Below are 26149 nucleotides of genomic sequence, written 5' to 3' on the forward strand. Positions count from 1 at the left end.
CACTCCGTCCTGAGGTACAGATAGATTTTGGAATTAATTAATAGGTGACCCAAGCTACCATGTAGCATTCACTATAACATGTTGATATTGTTGATGGCCTGCTACCTTGATATTTACTCTTAGTTTATCATTAATGGTACTACATTGATCTATTGCACACTCATACTGTTTTGGTACATTCTAGCAATATTTTGTTGTTCCTGATTGCATAATGCAATGTTTATTGTGATGATGCTCAATTTTTTATCTCAACATCCTTCGTGTTACGAACATTTTGGTAATATTAGCAAATCTAAAACAATGTTTATATGTCATATGTAGGGTGGCCATTTCCAAATTTCCAAAAAGGAGGACACTGATTTCCAAAAAGGAGGACAAAGGAGGACACTGCGAATCGATGATTATAATATACAGTAATATACTCGTAACACGGAACTTCTTCAGAGAGTGTATGTAGAACTGCAATTTAAGTTTATGTACTCTAATTATCTTTTCGGACACTTGGGAGAATTAAAATACTAGTTTCTTTAGCTAAATTGATAAACCCTCCTCGATGATTCGATGAATTATTAGTTGAAATATATGCTGATTCAACAATTCTTCTAGTGAATTTATCAAAACTTTTATGTAGCACTTCAGCTTCTCTCCAGTTTGGTAAATGATCGAATTTTTCCGCATGAACTACTAAAGAATTAGATGTCCTATGTGCTTTTATGTCGTTTTTATGTTCATAAATTCTTTTTTCTAATCCTCTTGACGATTCGCCAAAATAAGCCATTGAGCAACTATTGCACGGGATTTTATATACGACGCTGTTTTCGGAATTGGTTCTCTTTTCAGAAGTCTTTATTAAATCACCTATCCTCTTGTTAGTTATTTTAGCTATGTTCATACCTGATTTTGTTAAATATTTGTCTATTATTGGTGACGTTTCTGAGCCAGGTACTGATATAAAATTTGTATTATTTTTATCATTTTTCTCTTTCTTTCCGCGATTGTAAATATTTATTGCTTTTCTTTTTGTTCTATTCAACATTCCCTCTGGATATCCAAGTTTGTCAAAGGTTTTCATAATGTAATCAAATTCGCCTTCTAGGTATTCATTACTACAGATTTGTAGTGCCCTGAGAAAAAATCCTATTACTATACCACTCTTTGTCCTATCATCATGTGCGGAGAAGTAGGCCATCACTGCACTTAAAGGACTACCCATCGCGAGACCTCTTTGTTGTTCATATTCGTCACCAGTGTGGAGTTATTATAAAAATAAAACTTTATCAGAATCAATGGTCGGGGATCACACTGGTTTAGATATGTAGGACGTCCTCGCAATCATTCCCGTAAACCCCAATGTAAATAATAAAGTGAGAATGCTTGTCGCGGTCAACAGCGATATTCAGTTCACCGTAGAAGAGGAACAAAACGGACAATTGCCCTTCGTAGATACGTTAATACGACGAGTGGAAAAAACTGTAACATTTTGTTGCTAGTTGTCACAGCAACAAAATTGTCAAAAATAGAACGCACACATCTCTATGGGTGCCCGCACATGGACAATTTTTCCTGAGGCGACAACAAAAAATTGTGAGATAGTTGCAACCGGATCAATTTCTCCGACAACACAATTATTGTCGGCAACTGTGGCAGGCGATAGAAAACGTTATTTCACATGGGAGCTCGCACACGAACAACTTTTCGTTGCCGCCACCCAGCCAGTGGTGAAAGGACGTGGTACTATGTCATGTCTGTAATAAAAGAGTTATTTGACTGCGGAACACTCAAAACAGAGGTAGAGAAGAGACCACCTCTATGATTTCCAACTAAAGGAATACAGCGATAAGAATATAAAAGAAAAGTTGTGGAGTGAGGTATGTGAGGCTGTGGTGAGCGATTGGAATACTCTCTCCCCTGGGGATAAAAAGGAGAGAGGTAAAAACATATTGTGTTTATTTGAAAGGAAAACGTTAACTTGTCTGGAAGGTCAATGCATCTGCCTGCTTGCCTGTCTGCCTGAATGTATGTTCTTATGTATGTATGTGTTCTTATGTATGTATGTTCATATGCAGAGGTGGGCGTTCCGAACAAATGTTCGCGAACCTTTATCCGCGGATTTGTTCGGACCGGCAAAATCCCGGATTTGGGTTCGGAGGTTCGGATTCGGACCGACGTCAAAAAATATTCGGACTTCCGGGTTCGGAACGTCTTTTTTTCGCGAATCCGAACCTCCGTATCCCGGGAAAAAATCGAAAAAACGAAGACGACCAAACATTGGTTTTCAACTTTTCCGCGGCATACAGATGTGGTGACGCCTATGTTTCTGTAACAACTAGAGACGCCTTTGACCATTAGCATTGTGTTTTACTTTATCGCTTCTCTCTAATTCCTTCTTGAGGACGAGGAGGAGCCTGTGGTGGTGGCCAACCTGGAGGAGGAGGTCGGCAAGGAAGTAGACACTTGGGGCGCCATTCTTGGCACAAGTATCATGAAGATCTCCCTGGCAAACTTCCCCAAGGAACACAGGCAGCACTGGGTGAACTGTTTCATCAAGTATAACACTCCCCTGCCCTCGTCTGCCTCAGCTGAACGACTCTTCAGCTTCGGCTCGGACATTTTGAAGCTACAGCGAGCCTCTCTGACCAATCTGAACTTTGAGAACCTGACCTTCATGAAGGGAAACTTGAAGTTGGTTAAGAGGGAGAGAGAGAGGGCCGACAAGTTAGAGTGAATCTGTGAAGAGTGAAGACTGAAATGTTGTGAATTTTTGTTTTAAATTTTTTTACCGTTTTGTTTTGTGAACTTTTGTTTTTACTTTTTACTGTCTTGTATTAATAATTTATTTTTCTAGTAATAATTTGTTTAATAAATAATATAGATATCTTAAAAAAAAAACTTTTTTTAATCGGAAAGCTTTAAATTTAGATTCGGAGATTCGGAATGAGTAAAATTTAGGTTTGGAAATGTTCGGAAAGTATCGGAATTAAAGTTCGCTTTGCTATCTTTTAAGATTCGGAGGTTCGCGGACAAATGTTCGGAATAAATGTTCGCACCGATATTTTTAAAATCGGGTTCGCTATTCGGAGGTTCGGAACCCAAAACGGGCGAAGATTCGGGTTCGGATTCGGAACCCAAAAAAAGGTTCGCGCGCCCACCTCTGTTCATATGTATGTATTTCTTATGGATGTATATTCTTATGTGTGTATGTTCTTATGTATGTATGTTCTTGTGTATGTATGTATGTCTATAGAATTGTGTATGTGTGTGCTTAAGTATAAAATGATGACACTATAAACAACAGTTGCCGCCATCGCGTGGCTCGTGTGCGCGGGTATACCTTACCGTCAACTTATCGTTGCGACAATATTTTTTATTGTGACAATATTTTGTTGTGACAACTAGCAATTAAATGTTGCTCGTGTGCGGGCAGCCTACTCATAGTCTCTGGTCCCCTATAGAAATAAGCTTACATGTTTTTTTCTTTTGTGTTATCCTCGGCAATTGTAATTGTTATTTCGAACTATGTATTCTTTTCATTTTCTGCACTTCATGTATTTTGGTCCAATGCCTAATAAAATTATTATTGTTATTATTATAACATACCACAACCAGTAGAAAAGTTGCATCATGCGTCGCAATTTCCTTTTGCCAAGTGTTGAGGAATACTGTAGTATCACAATATAAAATGTAGGAGTTTGCATATTTCCAATGAAATAAGGAAAGTTCTGTTTTTGTTATGCGATAGTGCTCAAAACAGTAATATAATATCAAGTAGGAGAAAACCTTATTCTACCTAAGGAATTGTCAGCACGATAACAATTGGTGCAGTTGTGAACAGCACACTGCGCACGCACCGTGCAGTGAGAGTAAGTGTTGTCGACGTTAGTAAGGATACGGCAGAGCTTATCGCTTTTCTTCTGGATAACTTGGAAAGTAAGCACCTAGAATGATAACTTCATTAATGTTTTCCAACAAACAGTATGAAAGCAGCTGGGTTTTGTAGAAATTTGTTTTAACGTGTAAAATGTTACATACGTTCAAGACCGACCTCTTCACAGAATGCGTAGTAGATCAGTAGCCTTCTGGAACATGGCCATGAATCCTGCAACCTACCAATTGTTATTTGTTTAAACTTATGTGGTGGTCCGTGGTGGTTACCAGTTTTTCATTGGGGTCATATTTTATACACTGATTTTCCCGAAAATCTATATAGACGTTATACAAAAGACTGGTGTTTGGTACTTCAATGACAATATTGAGTAGGGTACTCTACTAGACTCTAGTAGGGTACTCTACTTGACTCTAGTAGGGTACTCTACTTCCACGAATCGTAATGACATCTGTCATCTGTCGCCTCTGGATTCCACATAAGCGTGGCCAGTTTCATGTTTCCTCTCGTTGGGTCGTTGTTTCTTTCCATTTGAAGACTGACCTCTGCATCATACTTATTGTTCATTAAATTATATATTTAAATCATGTCAACACCGATATATGTCTATATATTATTGTTGGTATTTCCAAGACTTGCAAACATTCCAGGTAACTTGGATTTCTTAGACCAGGGATCAATTTTGAAGATTGTCTGAGGGTATTCTCGACCGATCTGGTCTTTGATATAATTATAATAGTAAGGGACATATACTGACTGAATATATTCCACTTGTGGTATGACCTTAGCCTTGAATTTGAAGGAAGGGATGTCGTATTACAAAAATGTTCTTATGATTCCCATGATTCAATTTACTTTCTTAAATTTTTGTATGTGAAATGCAAAAGTTAAGGGATGAACAGTTGAAATCCTCAGATCTTTTTGACAGTTAACAACCCTAATTTACTTTAGTACTATTGAGGAAGTGGACTCCTATCAATACAAGGTTAAATATTAAATTGGTAAATTAAAACACATCACCCCAGATGACCTTTTGCAGTACAAGTACCACATTAGTAAGTGAAGGTTAGGTTAGGTTAGAACAGGATAACATGGTGTCTGGGAAAATTTGTTGTGGCCCCATTCAGTAGTGTATCACTTTAGCCTGGTTTTTGTTACCAATTTCTGCTCCCCCCCCAAAAAAAAAAACATATTACATTGATGTTTTATTTAAAAAATTAATATTCAATTTTCTATTGCTATATCATTTTGGTGTGCACTTTTTTAGATTTACATTTTTTTCTCTGTACTACCCCTCCTAAATAGTACTTTGTGTCTTCAAGAATCTTATATTTACTAGAGATTTTCATGTGTTTACATCTGTCAGGGTGGAAGGGCAGCAAGTTAACTTCAAACTGCTGTTGGAGTTGGTCAAGATCCTCTTGAAGTATTGCTTGATCTTGTGAACTGGTTTGTCTAAAAATCTGGTCAATTTATAGTTTCACCCAACCATAGAATTTGATATGTGGCTTATGTGTTTCTGGTGAGAAATATTGTAATATGAACAATGGTGTACATTTCCGTCGCAAATGCGTACTTTTGAAGTAATTAAGCATTGAAGTTATGCACTTATGACTACATCTCCCGAATGGTGTGGGGGGACGTATGGGAAATTGGGGTTTTTGGGTGGGGGAGATTAATAAATGGAGTAATGCGCATTGCCAAACAGGTGTAAAGTGAATGAAGAAGACTAAAGAAACGCAAAAAAAAAAAAATCCCATATCGGCAGGTACCGCGCGCGATGCCATGTTTGTTTACTAACGATTGTAAGTAGAAGCGCTAGATTTAGGGAAGACGCTCACGCAAGGCTTGGTAACCATAAACTAACCTAACCTAACCTAACCTAACCTAATGGAGGTAATGTTAGTTTACGATTAGGAAGTCTTGTGTAGCTAGAGTGGACTTCGCTAAGTGTAACAGATCTAGCGAGACCTTTTTCGAATCGTTGGTGAAAACAAAGATGGCTACCGCTGGACTCCGGCTATAAAATGTGATTTTTAACTTTTTTATATATATATTTTTAAGGGTTTTTGTTCATTTTATACCTGTTTTGCAATGCACATTACTTCATTTATTAGTCTTCCCCACCCAAAAACCCCGATTTCCCACACATCCCCCCAGATCGTTTGGGAGACGTAGGCATAAGTGCATAACTTCAATATTCAATTATTTCAAAAGTACGCATTTGTGACGAAAATTATGTACACCATCGTTCATATCACAACATTTCTCACCAGAAACACATAAGCCACATATCAAATTCTATGGTTGGGTGAAACTATAAATTGTCCAAAAATCTGTTGTCAACAGACAGATACCCACCAGATTTCGCATGTTCAATAAGGTCGTTAACAGATAGGACAAAGAGAATCAGACCCAGGACATTACCCTGCTGTACTCCATTTAGGACATCAATCCATTCAGAGTAGGCACCCTTGATATTTACAGTTTTCTTCCCTCTAGAAATACCACTATCCATTAAAATTTGAAACCAGTTATTCCATAGCCCTCCAATTTTTGTATTGATGATGAGACACTTTGTCAAAAGCCTTCTGAAAGTCCATATAGATGATGTTGGTCTATCTTCCCTTGCCTACTGTTATTGTCCAATTCACCAATACCTACAGCATCTGGAGAACTGTAGGCCTACCTGTTATGAAGCAATATTGTTCCTTGGATAGCAGATCCAACCTTGTCCAGCGTTTCATTAAATGATCACTAAATATTTCCTCCATAATTTTGCAATGTTAGTGAGACATGCAGGACAATGATTTGAAGGACCATTCTTAAAAATTGCACTTATGTTTGCAGATTTCCAGTCCATAGGAAGCTTATTCTCGCCAAGTTTTGTGCTGAATATATCATTCTTCCCTCAATTCTTAGGATCCTAGGATGGGCACAATCTGGACCAGGAGACTTCTCAATATTTAAGTTGAAGATGTTTCATCTCCCCTCCTTTGAAATTTGTAGATAAGGAATAGATTCCATTCCCGTGGTCACTGATGAGTAAGCGCCTCTATCCGATTCTCTCATAAAAACGTTAAAAGAATATCAGAAAGAATTTTAGCCTCCTCACCATCAGCTGTGTCATGTTTGTATACATTTACACTTGTTCTTAGATGTGCAATACCTGTTGTTGTCTTCAGTTTTTGTTTAACAGACTGCCAGTAAATTTTAGGTTTTCATTTGGACTGGCTATTTCTCATTCACATTTTTCTCAGCTCGTCTTTCATTTTCCTTTCTTAGTTCCTCTGTTTTGTATTTTTGTGAATCTTTAGTTGCTCTGTACTTCTACCAACTGCAGTGTATATTCCTTATTTTGTTTTCAGACCTATTGGATTTCTAGACTTCCTTGTTGTTGCATATTTTATGGGTACATTTTCACTCTAATTTATTTTCTTGAAGTTGTTCCATTTCTCAATTCCCTTTAAGGCTTCCATTGAACTTTTCCATTTCTGTGTTATTTACTTCATGTGTAAAATATCCTTGGTCATAGAGGAGTATTTTTCTTCGTCTTAATCTCCTTGATGTATGCATTGTATAGGAATTTTATCCCTCCATAGTAATTTTTCTCTAGGGGTGAAGAAACATTTATTTGATCAATCCTACCCTCTTTGTTAGTCATAACTAAATGTAATTTGTTGGGCAGTCACTTCCTCTGGCCCTGGTAGGTACAGTGACATGTCGATACTAGTGCACATCTGATTTTCAAGAAACAAAAATTCCTCACTGCATTCATTGTTGTCTTCCAATGCTCCTAGTCAGTTTTAGGGTAGTTGAAATCACATGAGGGGACAGAGAGGGGGGGGTTGCTGATTTAATGAAGCGGCTTTGCTGTGGATGTGCTGTGTATTTTAAAACTGCTACTGTTTCTGATCCAGGGCAGTGGACAAGATACAGGGATGACCTGTCATCCAGGTGCCAAGATAAGAGGGTAGAGGGGAGTGGAGTAGGTAGGGGGATGGAATGGGTGGAAGTGGTTTCTATGCCTTTGTTTTTTGGTTACCTCCCATGTAAGGGGGAAAGAGCCTTTGGTATATGTATGTATGAAATCACATGTGACCATAATGTGTGAATACTTGCGATCATATACCAAGTGTATTAATTTGTTGAGATCTATGATTACCCTCTTCACTATGTGGGCTACAATGAATATAGATATAGCATATGAGAAGCACATTCCTTTATCTAATCACCTTGACCTACACAGATTCAGATTTTATCTAAACGTGATTTCTCGTGCACATAAATCGGCTTTCAAATGTATTACAATTTCTCTACCTCCTTCATTTGTAATATTTTATTATTATATCCATTAACTTTCAGTTCTGTCTCTGTTGTGACAAATTTTATACAATTTATTATATTGTTATTAAGAAACACGTTTTAATAAAAGCAGTCGCATGTTCTTGGATTGTCACCATACATACAAGTGTGTGTGTATATTTACCTATTTGTAGGACTAACTGGGCAGGACAAACTCGTTGCTGAATTAGACATTACCATTGAAATGTAAACAAAGCAGTAGGGGTATATCTGTTTTGGCTGTTAGGCCCTGCTGTAGAGGTGGTTGCTGCATTACTTTTGACCCAGGCAGGTCGGGACAGGGAGGGCCTTTCATCCATGAAGTAAGGAAATAGGGGAAAACAAATAGGTGTGAGATGGGTAGCTTCCTTCCTTGTAAGAGAGAAGTCATTTTGATGCATACAGTAGATATGTATTATCATTACCATTAATGCTATTATTATTTGGGATTTAAACATGTATATGATAAGTTAAAGTAAACCTACTAAGATTAAATGTTATATACATATACCAAAGGCTTTTTCCTTCTTACATGGGGGGTAGCCAAAAAGAAAAAGGCATAGAAACCACTCCCACCCATTCCATTTCCTATATATTCCACTCCCCTCCACCCTCCTCCCTCCCTCTTATCTTGGCACTTCTTGGATGAGGGGGTCATCCCTGCATCCTGTCCACTGCCCTGGGTCAGCAGTGTTGGACAAATCATAGAGACAAGCATAAAGCATCAATAGGTGCAGTCAGTCTTGGAAAATTAACCTGGTAAGGTATTGTTAGTATTAATATTATGAATTTACATTTATTACAGGGTGATTACATCACTGAAGAGGAATTTAAGATGGGTCATTGCATCCCATGGGTTTTGTTGACGACCTACACATTATACTTGGTGAGTTTTGTTTTGACAACCATGGATTTGCTTGTGTGAAGATATCTATTTTTATATTTAAATGTTAAGATAATTCATGTATTTAATCTTTTCCTTTTTTATAGGGTCTGAGTGTAGGAGCCATCTTATGGACCTATTTTGGAACTTCATCTTCAATTAAGTAAGACATTTTGCAATATTGTTTTGGTATTGATTCTTAAATAAGGATGTTTGGATTTGGTAGAGGTATGCTGGATGTTGTGTATAAGGATTATTCTTGTATCTTGCCCATGGGCACTTGCCTTTGCCATCAAGAGTTATGCTGTGCATGTATCTCTTAAACGAGTGTTTCATTTGTTTTGCTCTATTTGGAAAGTTGAATTTCTTATCTTTGTCCATGTTCATTTACTTGCACTTTCATCTCTCACTTTTTTCTGTCTGTTCAATACCATGACCTTTGCAGTCCCTAGCTTCCTCCTTTCCTTCATGTCATCCTTTTATTTTGATTTTTCTGTAATTGTATTTACCAATTCCATTATTCTCTCTCCATCTGCACCTTTTACCTTTACTTCTCTACTTGATTTGCCTCCTCTTCCCCTCTTAATTTCCTTCCAAAACCTCTTTTTATTACCATATTTTACGGCTTGGAAGACGCACCCTAATATTTGAAAGAAATTTCTAAGAAAAAAAAAAGTCATTCTCATACAAGAACACATTCACCATATACCTGACCACTGAACACAAAAACGTAAGAAGCAAGGAGTCTGCAAGACACTATTGTCTCGGCACTCGTTACAAATTTGCAGGAGCACTCGCCACAAATTTACAACTATGTAAATAGAAATACCATAGGTAAATAAGTACACACAGTAAAGCAGTCCATCTCTTCTTGCTTTAGTGGCGGATGACGACATGTATTGGACGTATTGTTTACATTACGAAACCACTTGTCCAATTTTGTTTGTATGGCGATGATACTAGTTGGTGATTAATAAATATACTATACATTTTTCATTGTCATATTGTACAACTTGTAGCTTGTATGTGATAGTATAACTAAACATTTCGATGAACTAGCCATGGGTGATAATTTCCAGGGCAAAAAAGCTTGTGACACATGTGATAGCCTGGTGGTAACTGATAAAGGCACCTTGCATGTGCGTGCGTTCATGTTTATGTGTGTGTTGCCATGAGATGAGGGAGTGGCCTGTTTTTTCCACACACCGAGTAGGCTCCAGGAAGGATTATGGTATTGGAAATACTTGTAAAAGCTAAGTACTGAGTTTACATCATATAAAAGGCTGAATTAAATAGTACTTAAGCTAATATTGTGTAATGACTCAACATGCAAACCAGGTTGCTATCGGTCAAGTGTCCAAGCTCATTTGAACCTGAGTGTTGCCTTACAATACAACATTAGTCTCAGAAGATGCACTAGTAATTTTCAGGGTATTTTTTAGGGAAAAAAAGTGCGTCTTGTAAGCTGTAAAATACAGTACTTTCAGAATTTTGTCATACTTGCCCCATTTCACATATCTCCATTTTACATCTTGTCTTGTGCGTTACTTCTCTTTTCTTTGTATCTCTCATATTCTTTTGTCCTATTTTGCAACCAATCTGTGAGTGCTCGTTTCTTCTACAACATTCTTTGCTTCATCATCCCACCACTCACTACCCTTCCTTCTATTTCCTCTCATCCTCCTTGTTCCGCACACCAACTTTGCACACCTTGTGACTCTTCTTGAAATATCCCTATTCCTCCACTCCTAGTTCAACCCTATTGGTCATTCCCTGCCACTCTTCTCTCAGGTTCTTCTTATACTCTCATTTTCTTTCTCATTTAAACAGTTTACTTTAAGCACTGCCCTACCTGCTTTCTTTTTCCTCTTTCTTCATCTATCCTTCACTCTTAACTTACCTTCCACCAAAAAATTATCTGATGTTCCCCCCACTCTTTTCCCTAAGAACATGTACATCCAAATCTCTTCCTGCTCAAAATAATATATATATATAAAATGGATAATAATGGAAGAGATGGCAGTAAGAGTAAGATGGGCAGAGTATTTTAGGGAAGTACTTAAGTTAACATCATAGCAGTTGCAGTGGGAAGCACTAAGAAAATGACAGTGATGAATGAGGAAAATGGGGAGAAGTAAGAAAAGAGGAGGTGAAAACTATTATTAAACTGATGAGAGCAGGTAAGGCACCTAGATTATATGGGTGTCATCTGGAGTCTAAAAAAAGTGAGTTACAGGGACAGACTGGTTGGTGTTGTTTAATGTTTGTCTAAAAGAGGGTAGAATGCCAGAGGACTGGAAGAGTGCCGGTATAGTTCCACTTTACAAGTGAAAATGGGGTAAGTGTGAGTGTAGTAGTTTCAGAGGGATCAGTTTGTTGAGTAGTTGGGAAGGCTTATAGGAGGGTCTTGATTGAGAGGATTAGGAGAGGCAGAGGGAGTAATTAGTGAAGAACAAGAAGGAGTTGTGTGGAACAGATTTTTGTGGTAAAGCAGATATATGAGAAAGCTTTAGGAAAAGGTGAGGATGTTTTTTTTGGGGGGCCTTTTTCTTTAAAAAAAAAACATGACAGGGTAGACAGGAAGGCACTGTGGGAGGTATTATAGATATATGGGATGAGAGGAAAGCTGTTAACAGCAGTCAAAAGTAAAGCCTGTGTTAGAATAAAAAATGGATACTACATTGACAGAAGAGATCTCATGATTAAAGATTGGAGGGACATAAGAGGTCATGGGAGCAGATTAAGTATGTGAGGAAGTACAGTTTTCCATATAGATACATAAATACTTAGAATAGCTTAGGAAATTATATAGCCCAACCCCAAACAATACAAGATTTCAAATCTAAATATACATACATATACCAAAGGCTCTTTCTCCCTTATAGGGGAGGTAGCCAAAAAAAAAAAAAAAAAGGCATAAAAAGTAAAGCCTGTGTTAGAATAAAAAATGGATACTACATTGACAGAAGAGATCTCCTGATTAAAGATTGGAGGGACCTAAGAGGTCATGGGAGCAGATTAAGTATGTGAGGAAGTACAGTTTTCCATACAAATACATAAATACTTAGAATAGTTTAGGAAATTATATAGCCCAAGCCCAAACAATACAAGATTTCAAACCTAAATGTACATATACCAAAGGCTCTTTCCCCCTTACAAGGGGGGTAGCCAAAAAAAAAAAAAAGGCATAAAAACCATTCCCACCCATGCCATCCCTAATACACTCCCCCTACACTCTCTACCCTCTATCCTCTACCCTCCCTCTTATCTTGGCACCTCCTGGATGACAGGTCATCCCTGCATCTTGTCCACTGCCCTGGGTCAGAAGCAGTGTTGCAAGACACAGCATATTCACCCCAAGGCCTCTTCATTAAATTGGCGACCCCTCCCCTCTCCATCACCTCATGCAGAAAAGAAGATGGAGAGAAATCCTTTCGGGCTGTATCAAATTTTTCTCGCACATACTACTTCACACCCCATCCCCCCACCCATTCCACCTGATGCATCACAACATCATCCATATACAACCATTCTCCATTTACCCCTGTCATCTGTCCTCTCCTGTCCTTCCTCAACAGACATTCCCCTCTTACCCAAAGCCCCTTTCTCCCAATCCATCCATCTCATCCTAGGTCGCCCCCTCATGTGCACTCCCTCCACATCTGCCTTCCATACCCCTTTTACTAGTCTTTCTTCACTCATTCTTTCCATGTGTTCAAACCATCCCAATACTCTTTCATCCACCCTATCTCCCAACTCCCTTACCACCCCTGTTCTCCTCCTCACCTCCTCATTTCTCACTCTATCCAGCCTAGTAATCCCCATCATACTTCTCAGACACCTCATCTCAAACACATTCAAATATCTCATCCTCTCTTATGTTCCATGTTTCTGCCCCATACAGTGCTGTTGGCACAATCACTCCTTCATACAGTCTATTAGCATCCATTCCCAAATGTCTATTTCTCATTACACTTTTCAATCCACCAAGTGCATTTGCTCGCTTTTCTCAATCTACATTCTACCACCCTTTCCTGCCACATTTGCACCCAAGTATCTAAAGCTATCCACTTCCTCCAGTCGCACTCCCTTAATGCTCACTTCTAGTCTGCTGCCACTTTCACCCCTTGTACATCTCATCACCTTACTTTTACCCACATTTATCTTCAACTTTCTTCTTTCACACACTCTCCCAAACTGTCACCAACTTCCTCAATCCCTCCTCAGATCCTGCTATAAGCGCAGTGTCGTCCACAAACACTAACTGGCTTGCCTCCCACTTTTCCCCATTTTCTTTAACCTCGACGAGAATACTTGGCTAAAACTTAACCTTCAAAAACCAGCTACAGACATATTTACTCATCAATTCTGAGCCTTTCTAACCCATTCTACGTGTGAAACGAGTATTCTCAGCAAATCGTACGGCTGGCAGAGGCATACAAAGTAGCGCGGGCAGTTTAAGGCTACTTTCTTACTGACTTGCTACGGCAGCCACTGTGGTCGGGGGCAGTTTTCATCCACATGACCACTTGTTTTTTATAGCTTTTTCAAAGAAATTACACCTCAAATGTCGAATTCTGAGGAAGATAGTAAATGTGAACCTTCCCTCAGAAACTTGAATACTTCTAATGTAAGAGCCAGTTCATCAAACAGTGACTATTTCTCCACAAGTGATGATGATGATGAGGAGGGAGGTGATGGGAGAGCCTGATAAGTCTCGAGTTGTCAGAGGACCCCATGATTACAGCACTGCCACGTTTCCCATACATACATACATATACCAAGGCTTTATCCTCCTTACAAGGGAGGTAACCAAAAAGGAAAAGGCATAAAATCATTCCCACCCATTCCATCTCTGAATACACTGCACACCCGTCCACCCTCCCTCTTACATTAGCACCTCCTGGATGACGGGTCATCCCTGCACCTTGTCCACTGCCCTGGGTCAGAAGCAGTGTCACAAGACACATCACATCCACAGCAAGGCCGCTTCATAGACCGGCAACCCCCCCTCTCCACTACGTTTCCCATGCACAGGAAATCCTGAAATTATGGTTGATGAAGACCCAACAGAAATGGGTCCTTTTGAGGTCTTCAGTCCTTTTTTCGATAACAGGATTATTGACTGTGTACTGTTAGAGACTAATCATTTTGCTGAACTAACTGGACAAGGTGATTCTTTGTGGCGCCCTATAATAGAAGCTGAAATTTTTGTATCTTTTGCCATGAAAATGCTTAGGGGTATTGTGAAAATATCAGAAGAAGAAATGAACTGGTCACAAGATGACTATGATAGATAAAACAGTATCTTCATTTTGTAAATAATGAAATTCATGATGTACAAACCCACCCCAACCTAAAATTGTATAGAATTTATGATGTATTCATGAGATTGTACGAGAACTTTATGAAGCGTCACACCCTTAGGCAAGATGTATGTTTAGACGAGAGCCTTATGTTGTTCATTGGAAGGTTAGGATGGGTACAGTATATTCTACTGAAAAGGAGGAAGTTTTGAGTAGAATATTTTTTACATATGGTTATATAGGAAGAAGAGTTAACTTTTTTTTTTTGCCTACAAAGGTATTTTCAAAATAAAGTCAACCACAAAAATGGGAATAAAATTGAATAAAAACTGTTTTTTATAATCAGCATGAAAAATACTATATAAAACCAAAATAAAAAAAATTGTCTGAAAATGAAACATTTAAAAAAAAAAAAAAATAAAAAAAATAAATAAATTTGAGGAAGGGGTTATCCATCTCCAACCCCTGACCCACCACCCTTGCATTTACCTCTCACACCACCCCATCCATCTGTAAGCTGAACAGCCAGGGTGACATAACACATCCCTAATGAAGTTCTACCTTTACCTGGAACCACTCACTCTCTCCATTTATAATCCTGACACATGCTGTACTATTTTAAAAACTCTTGACAGCTCCTAGAAGCTTTCCTCTTATCCCGTATATCTGCAAAACCTCCCACAGTACCCACCTGCCTACCCTGTCATAAGCCTTTTCCAGATCCATAAAAGCCCAAACAACATCCTTACCCTTTCCTATAGCTTTGTCACATATCTTACCACAAAAATTTGATCTACACCTCTTGTCCAAAATCCACACTGTTCCTCGCCAATTACTCCATCTGTTCTCCTAATCCTCTCAATCAAGATCCTCCCATAAGCCCTCCCAACTACACTTAACAAGCTAATCCCTCTGAAACTACTACACTCACACTTGTCCCCTTTTCCCTTGTAAAGTGGAACTATACAGGCACTCCTCCAGTCCTCCAGTCCTCTCTCCAACAAACATTAAATAATCTCACCAGCCAGTCCACCATCACTATACTTTTTTTTTTGACATTCTACATGGCATCCATCCAGACCAGGTGCCTTAGCTACTATCATCTTAACAACTGCCTTCACTTCATCCTTCCTTATTTCTCCATTTTCCTCCCTCATCTTGGTCATTTTCTTAGCACTTTCCACTGCAACTATCTTTCCCTCCCTATCCTCATTTACATTTAGCAACTCCCTAAAATACTATGGCCATCTTCCCCATACTGCCTTCTCTTCCATTATCATTTCTCCATCTGCACCCTTTACCCTTTCTTCTCTACTTGATTCGCCTCCTCTTCCTGTCTTGATTTCTTTCCAAAACATCTTTTTATTACTTTCAAAATTTTCTGTCGTACTCATGTCCCATTTCACATCTGCCATCTGCATTGCCTCCTTTATCTTGTGCTTTACTTCTCTTTTCTTTTCTTTGTGCCTCTCATATGACTCCCTTGTCCTATTTTGTAACCATCAGAATATAATAATTGGATATGAAGGATATAAAGTTGGAATTACATGAAATTGAGGCTAGGTATGATAAAAAAATTAGAATAGGAGATGATGGGATCCAAGGAACCTTGCGCCTTTCCTGTATACTACAATTAGGTAAATACATACATATACCAAGGCTTTTTCCCCCTTACAAGAGAGGTAGTCAAAAAGAAAAAGGCATAGAAAACATTCCCACCCATTCCATCCCTGAATACACTTCACAACCCTCCACCCTCCCTCTTATCTTAGCACCTCCTGGATGACGGGTCATCCCTGCACCTTGTCCACGGCCCTGGGTCAGAAGCAGTGTTGCAAAACACAGCAAATCCACAGTAAGGCCACTTCATTAAATTGGCAACCCCCCCCCCTCCATCCCCCCATGCTTAAAAGGAGAAGACGGGGAGAAACCCCTTCGGGCTGCATCAAATTTTGCTGACACATACTACCTCATCCCCCATCCCCCCACCCATTCCACCTCATGCATCACAACTTCCATATACAACCATTCCCCATTCACCCCTGTCTTCTGTCCTCTCCTGTCCTTCCTCAACAGACATTCCCCTCTTCCCCAAAGCCCCCTTCACCCCATCCATCCACTTCATCCTAGGACGTCCCCTCATGCTCACCCCCTCCACATCTGCCTTCCATACCTCTTTTACTAGTCTTTCTTCACTCATTCTTTCCATGTGTCCAAACCATCCTATTACTCTTTCATCAACCCTATCTCCCAACTCCCTTTCCACCCCTGTTCTCCTACTCATTTCTTACTCTGTCTAGCCTAGTAACCCCCATCATACTTCTCAGACACCTCATCTCAAACACGTTCAAACTCCTTCTCTCTTCCTCTCTTATGTTCCATGTTTCTGCCCCATACAGTGCTGTTGGCACAATCACTCCTTCATATAGTCTCCTCTTAGTATCTATTCCTCATTACACTCTTTAATCCATCAATATACTCGCTTCTCTCAATCTACATTCTACCTCCACCTTCACTCCACCTTATCCTGCCACATTTGCACCCAAGTATCTAAAACTATCCACTTCCTCCAGTTGCTCTCCCTTAATGCTCACTTCCAGCCTACTGCCACTTTCACCCCTTGTACATCTCATCACCATACTTTTACCCACATTTATCTTTAGCTTTTTTCTATCACATACTCTCCCAAACACTGCCACCAACTTCCTCAATCCCTCCTCCGATCCTGCCACAAGCGCAGTGTCGTCCGCAAACAACAGCTGGCTCACCTCCCACTTTTCTCCATTTTCTTTAACCATCTCCAATCCCTGACCTACTACCCTTGTATTTACCTCTCACACTACCCCATCCATATACAAGTTGAACAGCCAGGGTGACATAACGCATCCTTGACGAAGTGCCACCTTTACCTGGAACCACTCACTCTCTCCATTTCTAATCCTGACACAAGCTCTGCTACTCACATAAAAACTCTTGACAGCTCCTAGAAGCTTTCCTCCTATCCCGTATATCTGCATAACCTCCCACAGTGCCTTTCTGTCCACCATATTGTAAGCCTTTTCCAGATCCATAAAAGCCCAAAAAACATCCTTCCCCTTTCCTATAGCTTTCTCACATGTCTGTCTTACCATAAAGATCTGATCTACACAACCTCTACCCATCCTAAATCCACACTGTTCCTCACCAATTACTCCCTCTGTTCCTCGCCTAATCCTCTCAATCAAGATCCTCCCATAAGCCTTCCCAACTACACTTAACTAATCCCCCTGAAACTGCTGCATTGACACTTGTCCTCTTTTCCCTTGTAAATTGGAACTATACAGGCACTCCTCCAGTCTTGCGGCACTCTACCCTCTCTCCAGCAAACATTAAATAACCTCACCAGCCAGTCCACCATCACTGTACCTCCTTTTTCAAGACATTCTGCATGGCATCCATCCAGACCAGGTGCCTTGCCTGCTTTCATCATAACTGTCTTCACTTCATCCTTCCTTATTTCTCCATTTTCCTCACTCATCATGGTCATTTTCCTAGCATTTCCCACTGCAACTATCTTTCCCTCCCTATCCTCCTTCACATGTAGCAACTCCCTAAAATATTCTGCCCAGCTTTCCCTTACTGCCTTCTCTTCCATTATCATCTCTCCATCTTCACCACTTACCTTTTCTTCTCTACTTTATTCGCCTCCTCATCCTCTCTTAATTTCTTTCCAAAACATCTTTGTTACTTTCAAAAATTTCTGTCATACTCTTACCCGATTTCACATCTGCTCTCCTCTTTGCCTCCTTTACCTTTTGCTTTACTTCTCTTTTCTTTTCTTTGTACCTCTCATATGACTCCCTCGTCCTATTTTGTAACCAAACTGTGAAAGCTCGCTTCATATCTTCTACAACCTTCTTTGTTTCCTCATCCCACCATTCACTACTCTTCCTTCTATTTCCTCCTGTCCTTCTTGTTCCACACACCATCCTTGCACACTTTGTGACCCCCTCCTTGAACCATCCCCATTCCTCCTCCACACCTATCTCTACTCTATCCTTCACTCTCTCCCACTCCTCCTTCAGCTTCATGTACTCTTTCTCCTTTTCCTTTTCATTTAAAGAGTTCACTCTAAGCACCTCCCTACCTTTTGTCCCTTTCCTCTACCTCCATCTATCCTTCACTCTCAACTTGCCTTCAAAAAAATGATCTGATATTCCCCCACCCTCTCCCCTTAGCACATGTACTGTACATCCTTAACTCTTCCTATCATAATCCTATTTACCACTACATAATCCATTAACACTCTATCTACCACCCCTCCATCCACCACCCTCTCCCATGTGTACTCATGCTTGACTTTCTTCTGAAACACTATTTGCTATCATCAACTTTCTAGACACATTTCCACCATCAACTCTCCTACAATTTTTTCCAGGAACTCCACATTTCCCAACCACTCCATCAATTGGACCATTTCCTACCCTAGCATTAAGGTCTCCCAGTATTGTTACATTGACATTTCTCCCTAAATTCTCTATGCACTCGTTTATATTTATCCAAAAGGCCTCCCTTTCTTCTACACTCTTCTCACTGCCAGGCCCATATGCACTTACAAAGACCCACATCTCCTTTCTCAGTTTCACCTTCATCAACATTATCCTTGAGGAAACCTCCTTCCACTCCACTACACATTTAACTATCTCTTCACTTACTAGAATAGCCACCCCTTCCCTCCCTCGCCCTCTTTTCACTCCTGATAACCTCCCACTTACACTCCCAAACTTACACTCACCCTTCCCTTTCAACTTAATTTCACTCAAAGCCAACACTTCCATCTTTCTTCTCAAAAAAATACTACCTATCTCTTCCCTTTTAATCTCATCTGGACCACATCCACGCAGATTAAAAGACCCAAACCTTAGGGTGCTGGTCGGAAAACTCCCAGACCCTCTTATGCCTTTCCTTTTTCTTTTAGGAATGTCCCCTGTGGGCCTACAAGGAGAAGGATGCCTAGTCCCAATCCCTGTTCCTTTCTTCTTGCCTCTTACGATCCAAAAAGAAAAAGGCATAGAAACCACTCCCACCCATTCCATTCCCTACATATTCCACTCCCCTCCACCCTCCTCACACCCTCTTCTCTTGGCATCTCCTAGATGACAGGTTATCCCTGCATCCTGTCCTCTGCCCTGGGTCAGAAACATTGTCGCAAGACACAGCACATCCACAGCAAGGCTGCTTCATAACTTCGGTGACCCCCCTCTCCATCCCTTCATACAGAAAAGGAGAAGACGGGGGAGAAATCCCTTCGGGCTGCGTCAAATTTTTTCTCCTACAGTAGATATATAGATTTATATTTACTTTATCAGATTGATGCCCCCCTTTTTCTCCTTCCTCTTCCGATTCCTCTGCTTCCTCTAGTCTCCTCTTCCTTTTCCTCCTGTTTTCTCCTCCTCCATTCTCTTCTTCTTCCTCTTGTCTCCTCTTCCTCCTTCTGTCTCCTCTTCCTCCTTCTGTTTCCTCCTCCTTCTGTCTCCTCTTCCTCCTTCTGTTTCCTCCTCCTTCTGTCTCCTCTTCCTCCTTCTGTCTCCTCTTCCTCCTCCTGTCTCCTCTTCCTCCTCCTGTCTCCTCTTCCTCCTCCTGTCTCCTCTTCCTCCTCCTGTCTCCTCTTCCTCCTCCTTTCTCCTCTTCCTCCTCCTTTCTCCCCTTCTTCCTCCTTTCTCCCCTTCTTCCTCCTTTCTCCCCTTCTTCCTCCTTTCTCTCCTTCTTCCTCCTTTCTCCCCTTCTTCCTCCTTTCATCCGCTAAGTGGCCTACTGGCTCCGGCGCTTGGCCTTCAAGCCAAAAATTTCATAGATCAATCAATCAACCTTCTCCCTCCTTTCTCCCGTCTTTCTCCCATTCTTCCTCCTTTCTTCCTCCTTTCTCCCCTTCCTCCTTTCTCCCCTTCTTCCTCCTTTCTCCCCTTCTTCCTCCTTTCTCCGCTTCTTCCTCCTTTCTCTCCTTCTTCCTCCTCTCTCCGCTTCTTCCTCCTCTCTCCGCTTCTTCCTCCTTTCTCCCCTTCTTCCTCCTTTCTCCCCTTCTTCCTCCTTTCTCCCCTTCTTCCTCCTTTCTCCCCTTCTTCCTCCTTTCTCCCTTTGGAATACCTTAGGAAATGATAGAGCTTTAGCTCAAACAATACAAGAGTTCAAATCTAAAAATAATAATTGGAAATGAAGGATATAAAAGTGGAATTACATGAAATTGAGGCTCGGTATAATGAATTGGTATAGGAGATGGGATCCAAGGAACCTTGCTTCCTTCCTGTGTGCTGCAGTTAGGTAAATACAGTCTCTGGTTAATTGGATATCAAATTACAGTAGATATATAGATGTATTATTATTTATTTAATCAGATTGATGCTCCCCTTTTTGTCCTTCCTCTTCCAACTCTTCTGCTTCCTCCAGTCTCCTCTTCCTTCTCCTCCTGTCTTCTCCTCCTCCTCCTCCTGCTGTCTCTTCTTCCTTTTGTCTCATGTTCCTATTTCTGTCTCCTCTTCCTCTTTGTCTCCTCTTCCTCTTTGTCTCCTCTTCCTCTTTCTGTCTCCTCTTCCTCTTTGTCTCTTCATCCTCTTTTTGTCTCCTCTTCCTCTTTGTCTCCTCATCCTCTTTTTGTCTCCTCTTCCTCTTTGTCTCCTCATCCTCTTTTTGTCTCCTCATCCTCTTTTTGTCTCCTCGTCCTCTTTCTGTCTCCTCTTCCTCTTTGTCTCCTCTTCCTCTTTCTGTCTCCTCTTCCTCCTTCTGTCTCCTCATCCTCCTTTCTGTCACCTCTTCCTCCTTTCTGTCACCTCTTCCTCCTTTCTGTCACCTCTTCCTCCTTCTGTCTCCTCATCCTCCTTTCTGTCACCTCTTCCTCCTTCTGTCTCCTCTTCCTCCTCCTGTCTCCCCTTCCTCCTCCTGTCTCCCCTTCCTCCTCCTGTCTCCCCTTCTTCCTCCTTTCTCCCCCTCTTCCTCCTTTCTCCCCCTCTTCCTCCTTTCTCCCCCTCTTCCTCCTTTCTCCCCCTCTTCCTCCTTTCTCCCCCTCTTCCTCCTTTCTCCCCCTCTTCCTCCTTTCTCCCCCTCTTCCTCCTTTCTCCCCCTCTTCCTCCTTTCTCCCCCTCTTCCTCCTTTCTCCCCTTCTTCCTCCTTTCTCCCCTTCTTCCTCCTTTCTCCCCTTCTTCCTCCTTTCTCCCCTTCTTCCTCCTTTCTCCCCTTCTTCCTCCTTTCTCCCCTTCTTCCTCCTTTCTCCCCTTCCTCCTCCTTTCTCCCCTTCCTCCTCCTTTCTCCCCTTCCTCCTCCTTTCTCCCCTTCCTCCTCCTTTCTCCCCTTCCTCCTCCTTTCTCCCCTTCCTCCTCCTTTCTCCCCTTCTTCCTCCTTTCTCCCCTTCTTCCTCCCCTTCTTCCTCCTTTCTCCCCTTCTCCTTTCTCCTCTTCTTCCTCCTTTCATGCACTAAATGGCCTACCGGCTCCGGCGCTTGGCGTTCGAGCCAAAAATTTCCTAAATTAATCAGCCAACCTTCTTCCTCCTTTCTCCCTCCTTTCTCCCCTTCTTCCTCCATTTTTTCCTCCTTTCTCCCCTTCTTCCTCCCCTTCTTCCTCCCCTTCTTCCTCCATTCTTCCTCCTTTCCCCCCTTCTTCCTCCATTCTTCCTCCTTTCTCCCCTTCTTCCTCCATTCTTCCTCCTTTCTCCCCTTCTTCCTCCATTCTTCCTCCTTTCTCCCCTTCTTCCTCCATTCTTCTTCCTTTCTCCCCTTCTTCCTCCTTTCTCCCCTTCTTCCTCCTTTCTCCCCTTCTTCCTCCTTTCTCCCCTTCTTCCTCATTTCTCCCCTTCTTCCTCATTTCTCCCCTTCTTCCTCATTTCTCCTCTTCTTCCTCCTTTCTCCCCTTCTTCCTCATTTCTCCCCTTCTTCCTCATTTCTCCTCTTCTTCCCCCTTTCTCCTCTTCTTCCTTCTCTTCCTCTTCATCCTTTCTCCTCTTCATCCTTTCTCCTCTTCATCCTTTCTCCTCTTCCTCCTCTCTTCTCCTCCTTGTGTCTCTTCTACCTCTTCTTCCCCATCTCTTCCTTCAACTGTTACTCCCCAGTGTGTGAAGGATTATGTACTTAATATTGGTATGTTAATTAGTATTACAGATGCTACGGATGACTGGAGGAATAAGACATCGAAAGACAGGTAAGGCACCTAGGTTAGATGTGTGTCATCTGGGGTGTCTAAAAAAAGTGAGGTACAGGGATAGACTGGTTGGTGTTGTTTAATGTTTGTCTAAAAGAGGGTAGAGTGCCAGAGGACTGGAAGACTGCCTGTATAGTTCCACTTCACAAGGGAAAATGGGGGTAAGTGTGAGTGCATTAGTTTCAGAGGGATCAGTTTGTTGAGTAGTTGGGAAGGCTTATCTTGATTGAAAGGATTAGGAGAGGAACAGATGGAGTAATTGGTGAAGAGCAGTATGGTTTAGGACCGGAAGGAGTTGTGTGGATCAGATTTTTGTGGTAAGGCAGATGTACGAGAAAACTTTAGGAAAAGGTGAGGATGATTTTGGGCCTTTGTCTTTTGAAAAGGCCCATGGCAGGGTAGACAGGAAGGCACTGTGAGAGGTATTGTAGATATATGGGATAGGAGGAAAGCTGTTAAGAGCAGTCAAAAGTAGAGCCTGTGCTAGAATAAAAAATGGATACTGCATTGACAGAAGAGATCTTCTTGTTAAAAATTGGAGGGCCTTAAGAGGTTATGTGAGCAGATTAAGGATGTTAAGAAATACAGTTTTCCATATAGATACATAGAAACTTGGAATAGCTTAGGAAATGATAGAGCCTAAGCTCAAACAATAAAATAGTTCAAATCTAAAAATAATAATTGGAAATGAAGGATATAAAGTTGGAATTACATGAAATTGAGGCTCGGTATAATGAATTAGAATAGGAGATGGGATCCAAGGAACCTTGCTTCCTACCAGTATGCTGCAGTTAGGTAAATACAGTCTCTGGTAAATCGGATATCAAATTACAGTAGATATATAGATGTATCATTATTTAATCAGATTGATGCTCCCCTTTTTGTCCTTCCTCTTCCAACTCTTCTGCTTCCTCCAGTCTCCTCTTCCTTCTCCTGTCTTCTCCTCCTCCTCCTGCTGTCTCTTCTTCCTTTAGTCTCCTGTTCCTATTTCTGTCTCCTCTTCCTATTTCTGTCTCCTTCCTCTTTCTGTCTCCTCTTCCTCTTTCTGTCTCCTCTTCCTCTTTCTGTCTCCTCTTCCTCTTTGTCACCTCTTCCTCTTTCTATCTCCTCTTCCTCTTTCTGTCTCCTCTTCCTCTTTCTGTCTCCTCTTCCTCTTTCTGTCTCCTCTTCCTCTTTCTGTCTCCTCTTCCTCTTTCTGTCTCCTCTTCCTCTTTCTGTCTCCTCTTCCTCTTTCTGTCTCCTCTTCCTCTTTCTGTCTCCTCTTCCTCTTTGTCTCCTCTTCCTCTTTGTCTCCTCTTCCTCTTTTTATCTCCTCTTCCTCTTTGTCTCCTCTTCCCCTTTGTTTCCTCTTCCTCTTTCTGTCTCCTCTTCCTCTTTCTGTCTCCTCTTCCTCTTTCTGTCTCCTCTTCCTCCTTCTGTCTCCTCTTCCTCTTTGTTTCCTCTTCCTCTTTCTGTCTCCTCTTCCTCTTTGTCTCCTCTTCCTCTTTCTGTCTCCTCTTCCTCTTTCTGTCTCCTTTTTCTCTTTCTGTCTCATCTTCCTCTTTCTGTCTCCTCTTCCTCTTTCTGTCTCCTCTTCCTCTTTCTGTCTCCTCTTCCTGTTTCTGTCTCCTCTTCCTCTTTGTCTCCTCTTCCTCTTTGTCTCCTCTTCCTCTTTCTGTCTCCTCTTCCTCTTTCTGTCTCCTCTTCCTCTTTCTGTCTCCTCTTCCTCTTTCTGTCTCCTCTTCCTCTTTCTGTCTCCTCTTCCTCCTCCTGTCTCCTCTTCCTCCTCCTGTCTCCTCTTCCTCCTCCTGTCTCCTCTTCCTCCTGTCTCCTCTTCCTCCTTCTGTCTCCTCTTCCTCCTTCTGTCTCCTCTTCCTCCTTCTGTCTCCTCTTCCTCCTTCTGTCTCCTCTTCCTCCTTCTGTCTCCTCTTCCTCCTTCTGTCTCCTCTTCCTCCTTCTGTCTCCTCTTCCTCCTTCTGTCTCCTCTTCCTCCTTCTGTCTCCTCTTCCTCCTTCTGTCTCCTCTTCCTCCTTCTGTCTCCTCTTCCTCTTTCTGTCTCCTCTTCCTCTTTCTGTCTCCTCTTCCTCTTTCTGTCTCCTCTTCCTCTTTCTGTCTCCTCTTCCTCTCTCTGTCTCCTCTTCCTCTTTGTCTCCTCTTCCTTTTTGTCTCCTCTTCCTCTTTGTTTCCTCTTCCTCTTTGTCTCCTCTTCCTCTTTGTCTCCTCTTCCTCTTTCTGTCTCCTCTTCCTCTTTGTCTCCTCTTCCTCTTTGTCTCCTCTTCCTCCTTGTTTCCGCTTCCTCTTTCTGTCTCCTCTTCCTCTTTCTGTCTCCTCTTCCTCCTTCTGTCTCCTCTTCCTCTTTGTCTCCTCTTCCTCCTTCTGTCTCCTCTTCCTCCTTCTGTCTCCTCTTCCTCCTTCTGTCTCCTCTTCCTCCTTCAGTCACCTCTTCCTCCTTCTGTCTCCTCTTCCTCCTTCTGTCTCCTCTTCCTCCTCTTTTTTCGTCCTCCTTTCGCCTCTTCTTCCACCTTTCTCCCCTTCCTCCTCCTTTCTCCCCTTCCTCCTCCTTTCTCCCCTTCCTCCTCCTTTCTCCCCTTCCTCCTCCTTTCTCCCCTTCCTCCTCCTTTCTCCCCTTCCTCCTCCTTTCTCCCCTTCCTCCTCCTTTCTCCCCTTCCTCCTCCTTTCTCCCCTTCCTCCTCCTTTCTCCCCTTCCTCCTCCTCTCTCCCCTTCCTCCTCCTCTCTCCCCTTCCTCTTGTCCTTCTCTTCCCTTCCTCCTTTCCTTCTCTTCCCTTCCTCCTTTCCTTCTCTTCCCTTCCTCCTTTCCTTCTCTTCCCTTCCTCCTTTCCTTCTCTTCCCTTCCTCCTTTCCTTCTCTTCCCTTCCTCTTGTCCTTCTCTCCCCTTCCTCCTCCTCTCTCCCCTTCCTCCTCCTCTCTCCCCTTCCTCCTCCTCTCTCCCCTTCCTCCTCCTCTCTCCCCTTCCTCCTCCTCTCTCCCCTTCCTCCTCCTCTCTCCCCTTCCTCCTCCTCTCTCCCCTTCCTCCTCCTCTCTCCCCTTCCTCCTCCTCTCTCCCCTTCCTCCTCCTCTCTCCCCTTCCTCCTCCTCTCTCCCCTTCCTCCTCTCTCCCCTTCCTCCTCCTCTCTCCCCTTCCTCCTCCTCTCTCCCCTTCCTCCTCCTCTCTCCCCTTCCTCCTCCTCTCTCCCCTTCCTCCTCCTCCTCTCCCCTTCCTCCTCCTCCTCTCCCCTTCCTCCTCCTCCTCTCCCCTTCCTCCTCCTCTCTCCCCTTCCTCCTCCTCTCCCCTTCCTCCTCCTCTCTCCCCTTCCTCCTCCTCTCTCCCCTTCCTCCTCCTCTCTCCCCTTCCTCCTCCTTTCTCCCCTTCCTCCTCCTCTCTCCCCTTCCTCCTCCTTTCTCTTCCTCTTCCTCCTCCTTTCTCTTCCTCTTCCTCCTCCTTTCTCTTCCTCTTCCTCCTCCTTTCTCTTCCTCTTCCTCCTCCTTTCTCTTCCTCCTCCTTTCTCTTCCTCTTCCTCCTCCTTTCTCTTCCTCTTCCTCCTCCTTTCTCCCCTTCCTCCTCCTTTCTCTTCCTCTTCCTCCACCTGT

The 26149-nt window shown here is 42.1% G+C and overlaps 1 protein-coding gene across 1 annotated transcript in view; it reads left to right on the plus strand.

Annotated features, from left to right (window-relative positions):
• Window positions 1-3633: 3633 nt before the first annotated feature.
• The window catches only part of LOC143034546 (uncharacterized), a 45698-nt gene continuing 23182 nt past the window's right edge, over window positions 3634-26149 (plus strand). Inside the window, exons 1-4 of the mRNA XM_076200752.1 lie at window positions 3634-3927; window positions 9033-9113; window positions 9218-9273; window positions 22534-22581. Coding sequence (XP_076056867.1) covers window positions 9063-9113; window positions 9218-9273; window positions 22534-22581 — 155 coding nt within the window. The 5' untranslated portion in view covers window positions 3634-3927; window positions 9033-9062. The remainder of the gene's footprint in view (window positions 3928-9032; window positions 9114-9217; window positions 9274-22533; window positions 22582-26149) is intronic.

Source organism: Oratosquilla oratoria, chromosome 17 (genome assembly GCF_046742065.1).
Source record: "Oratosquilla oratoria isolate Oo_2021 chromosome 17, ASM4674206v1, whole genome shotgun sequence".
Lineage (NCBI taxonomy): Eukaryota > Metazoa > Arthropoda > Malacostraca > Stomatopoda > Squillidae > Oratosquilla > Oratosquilla oratoria.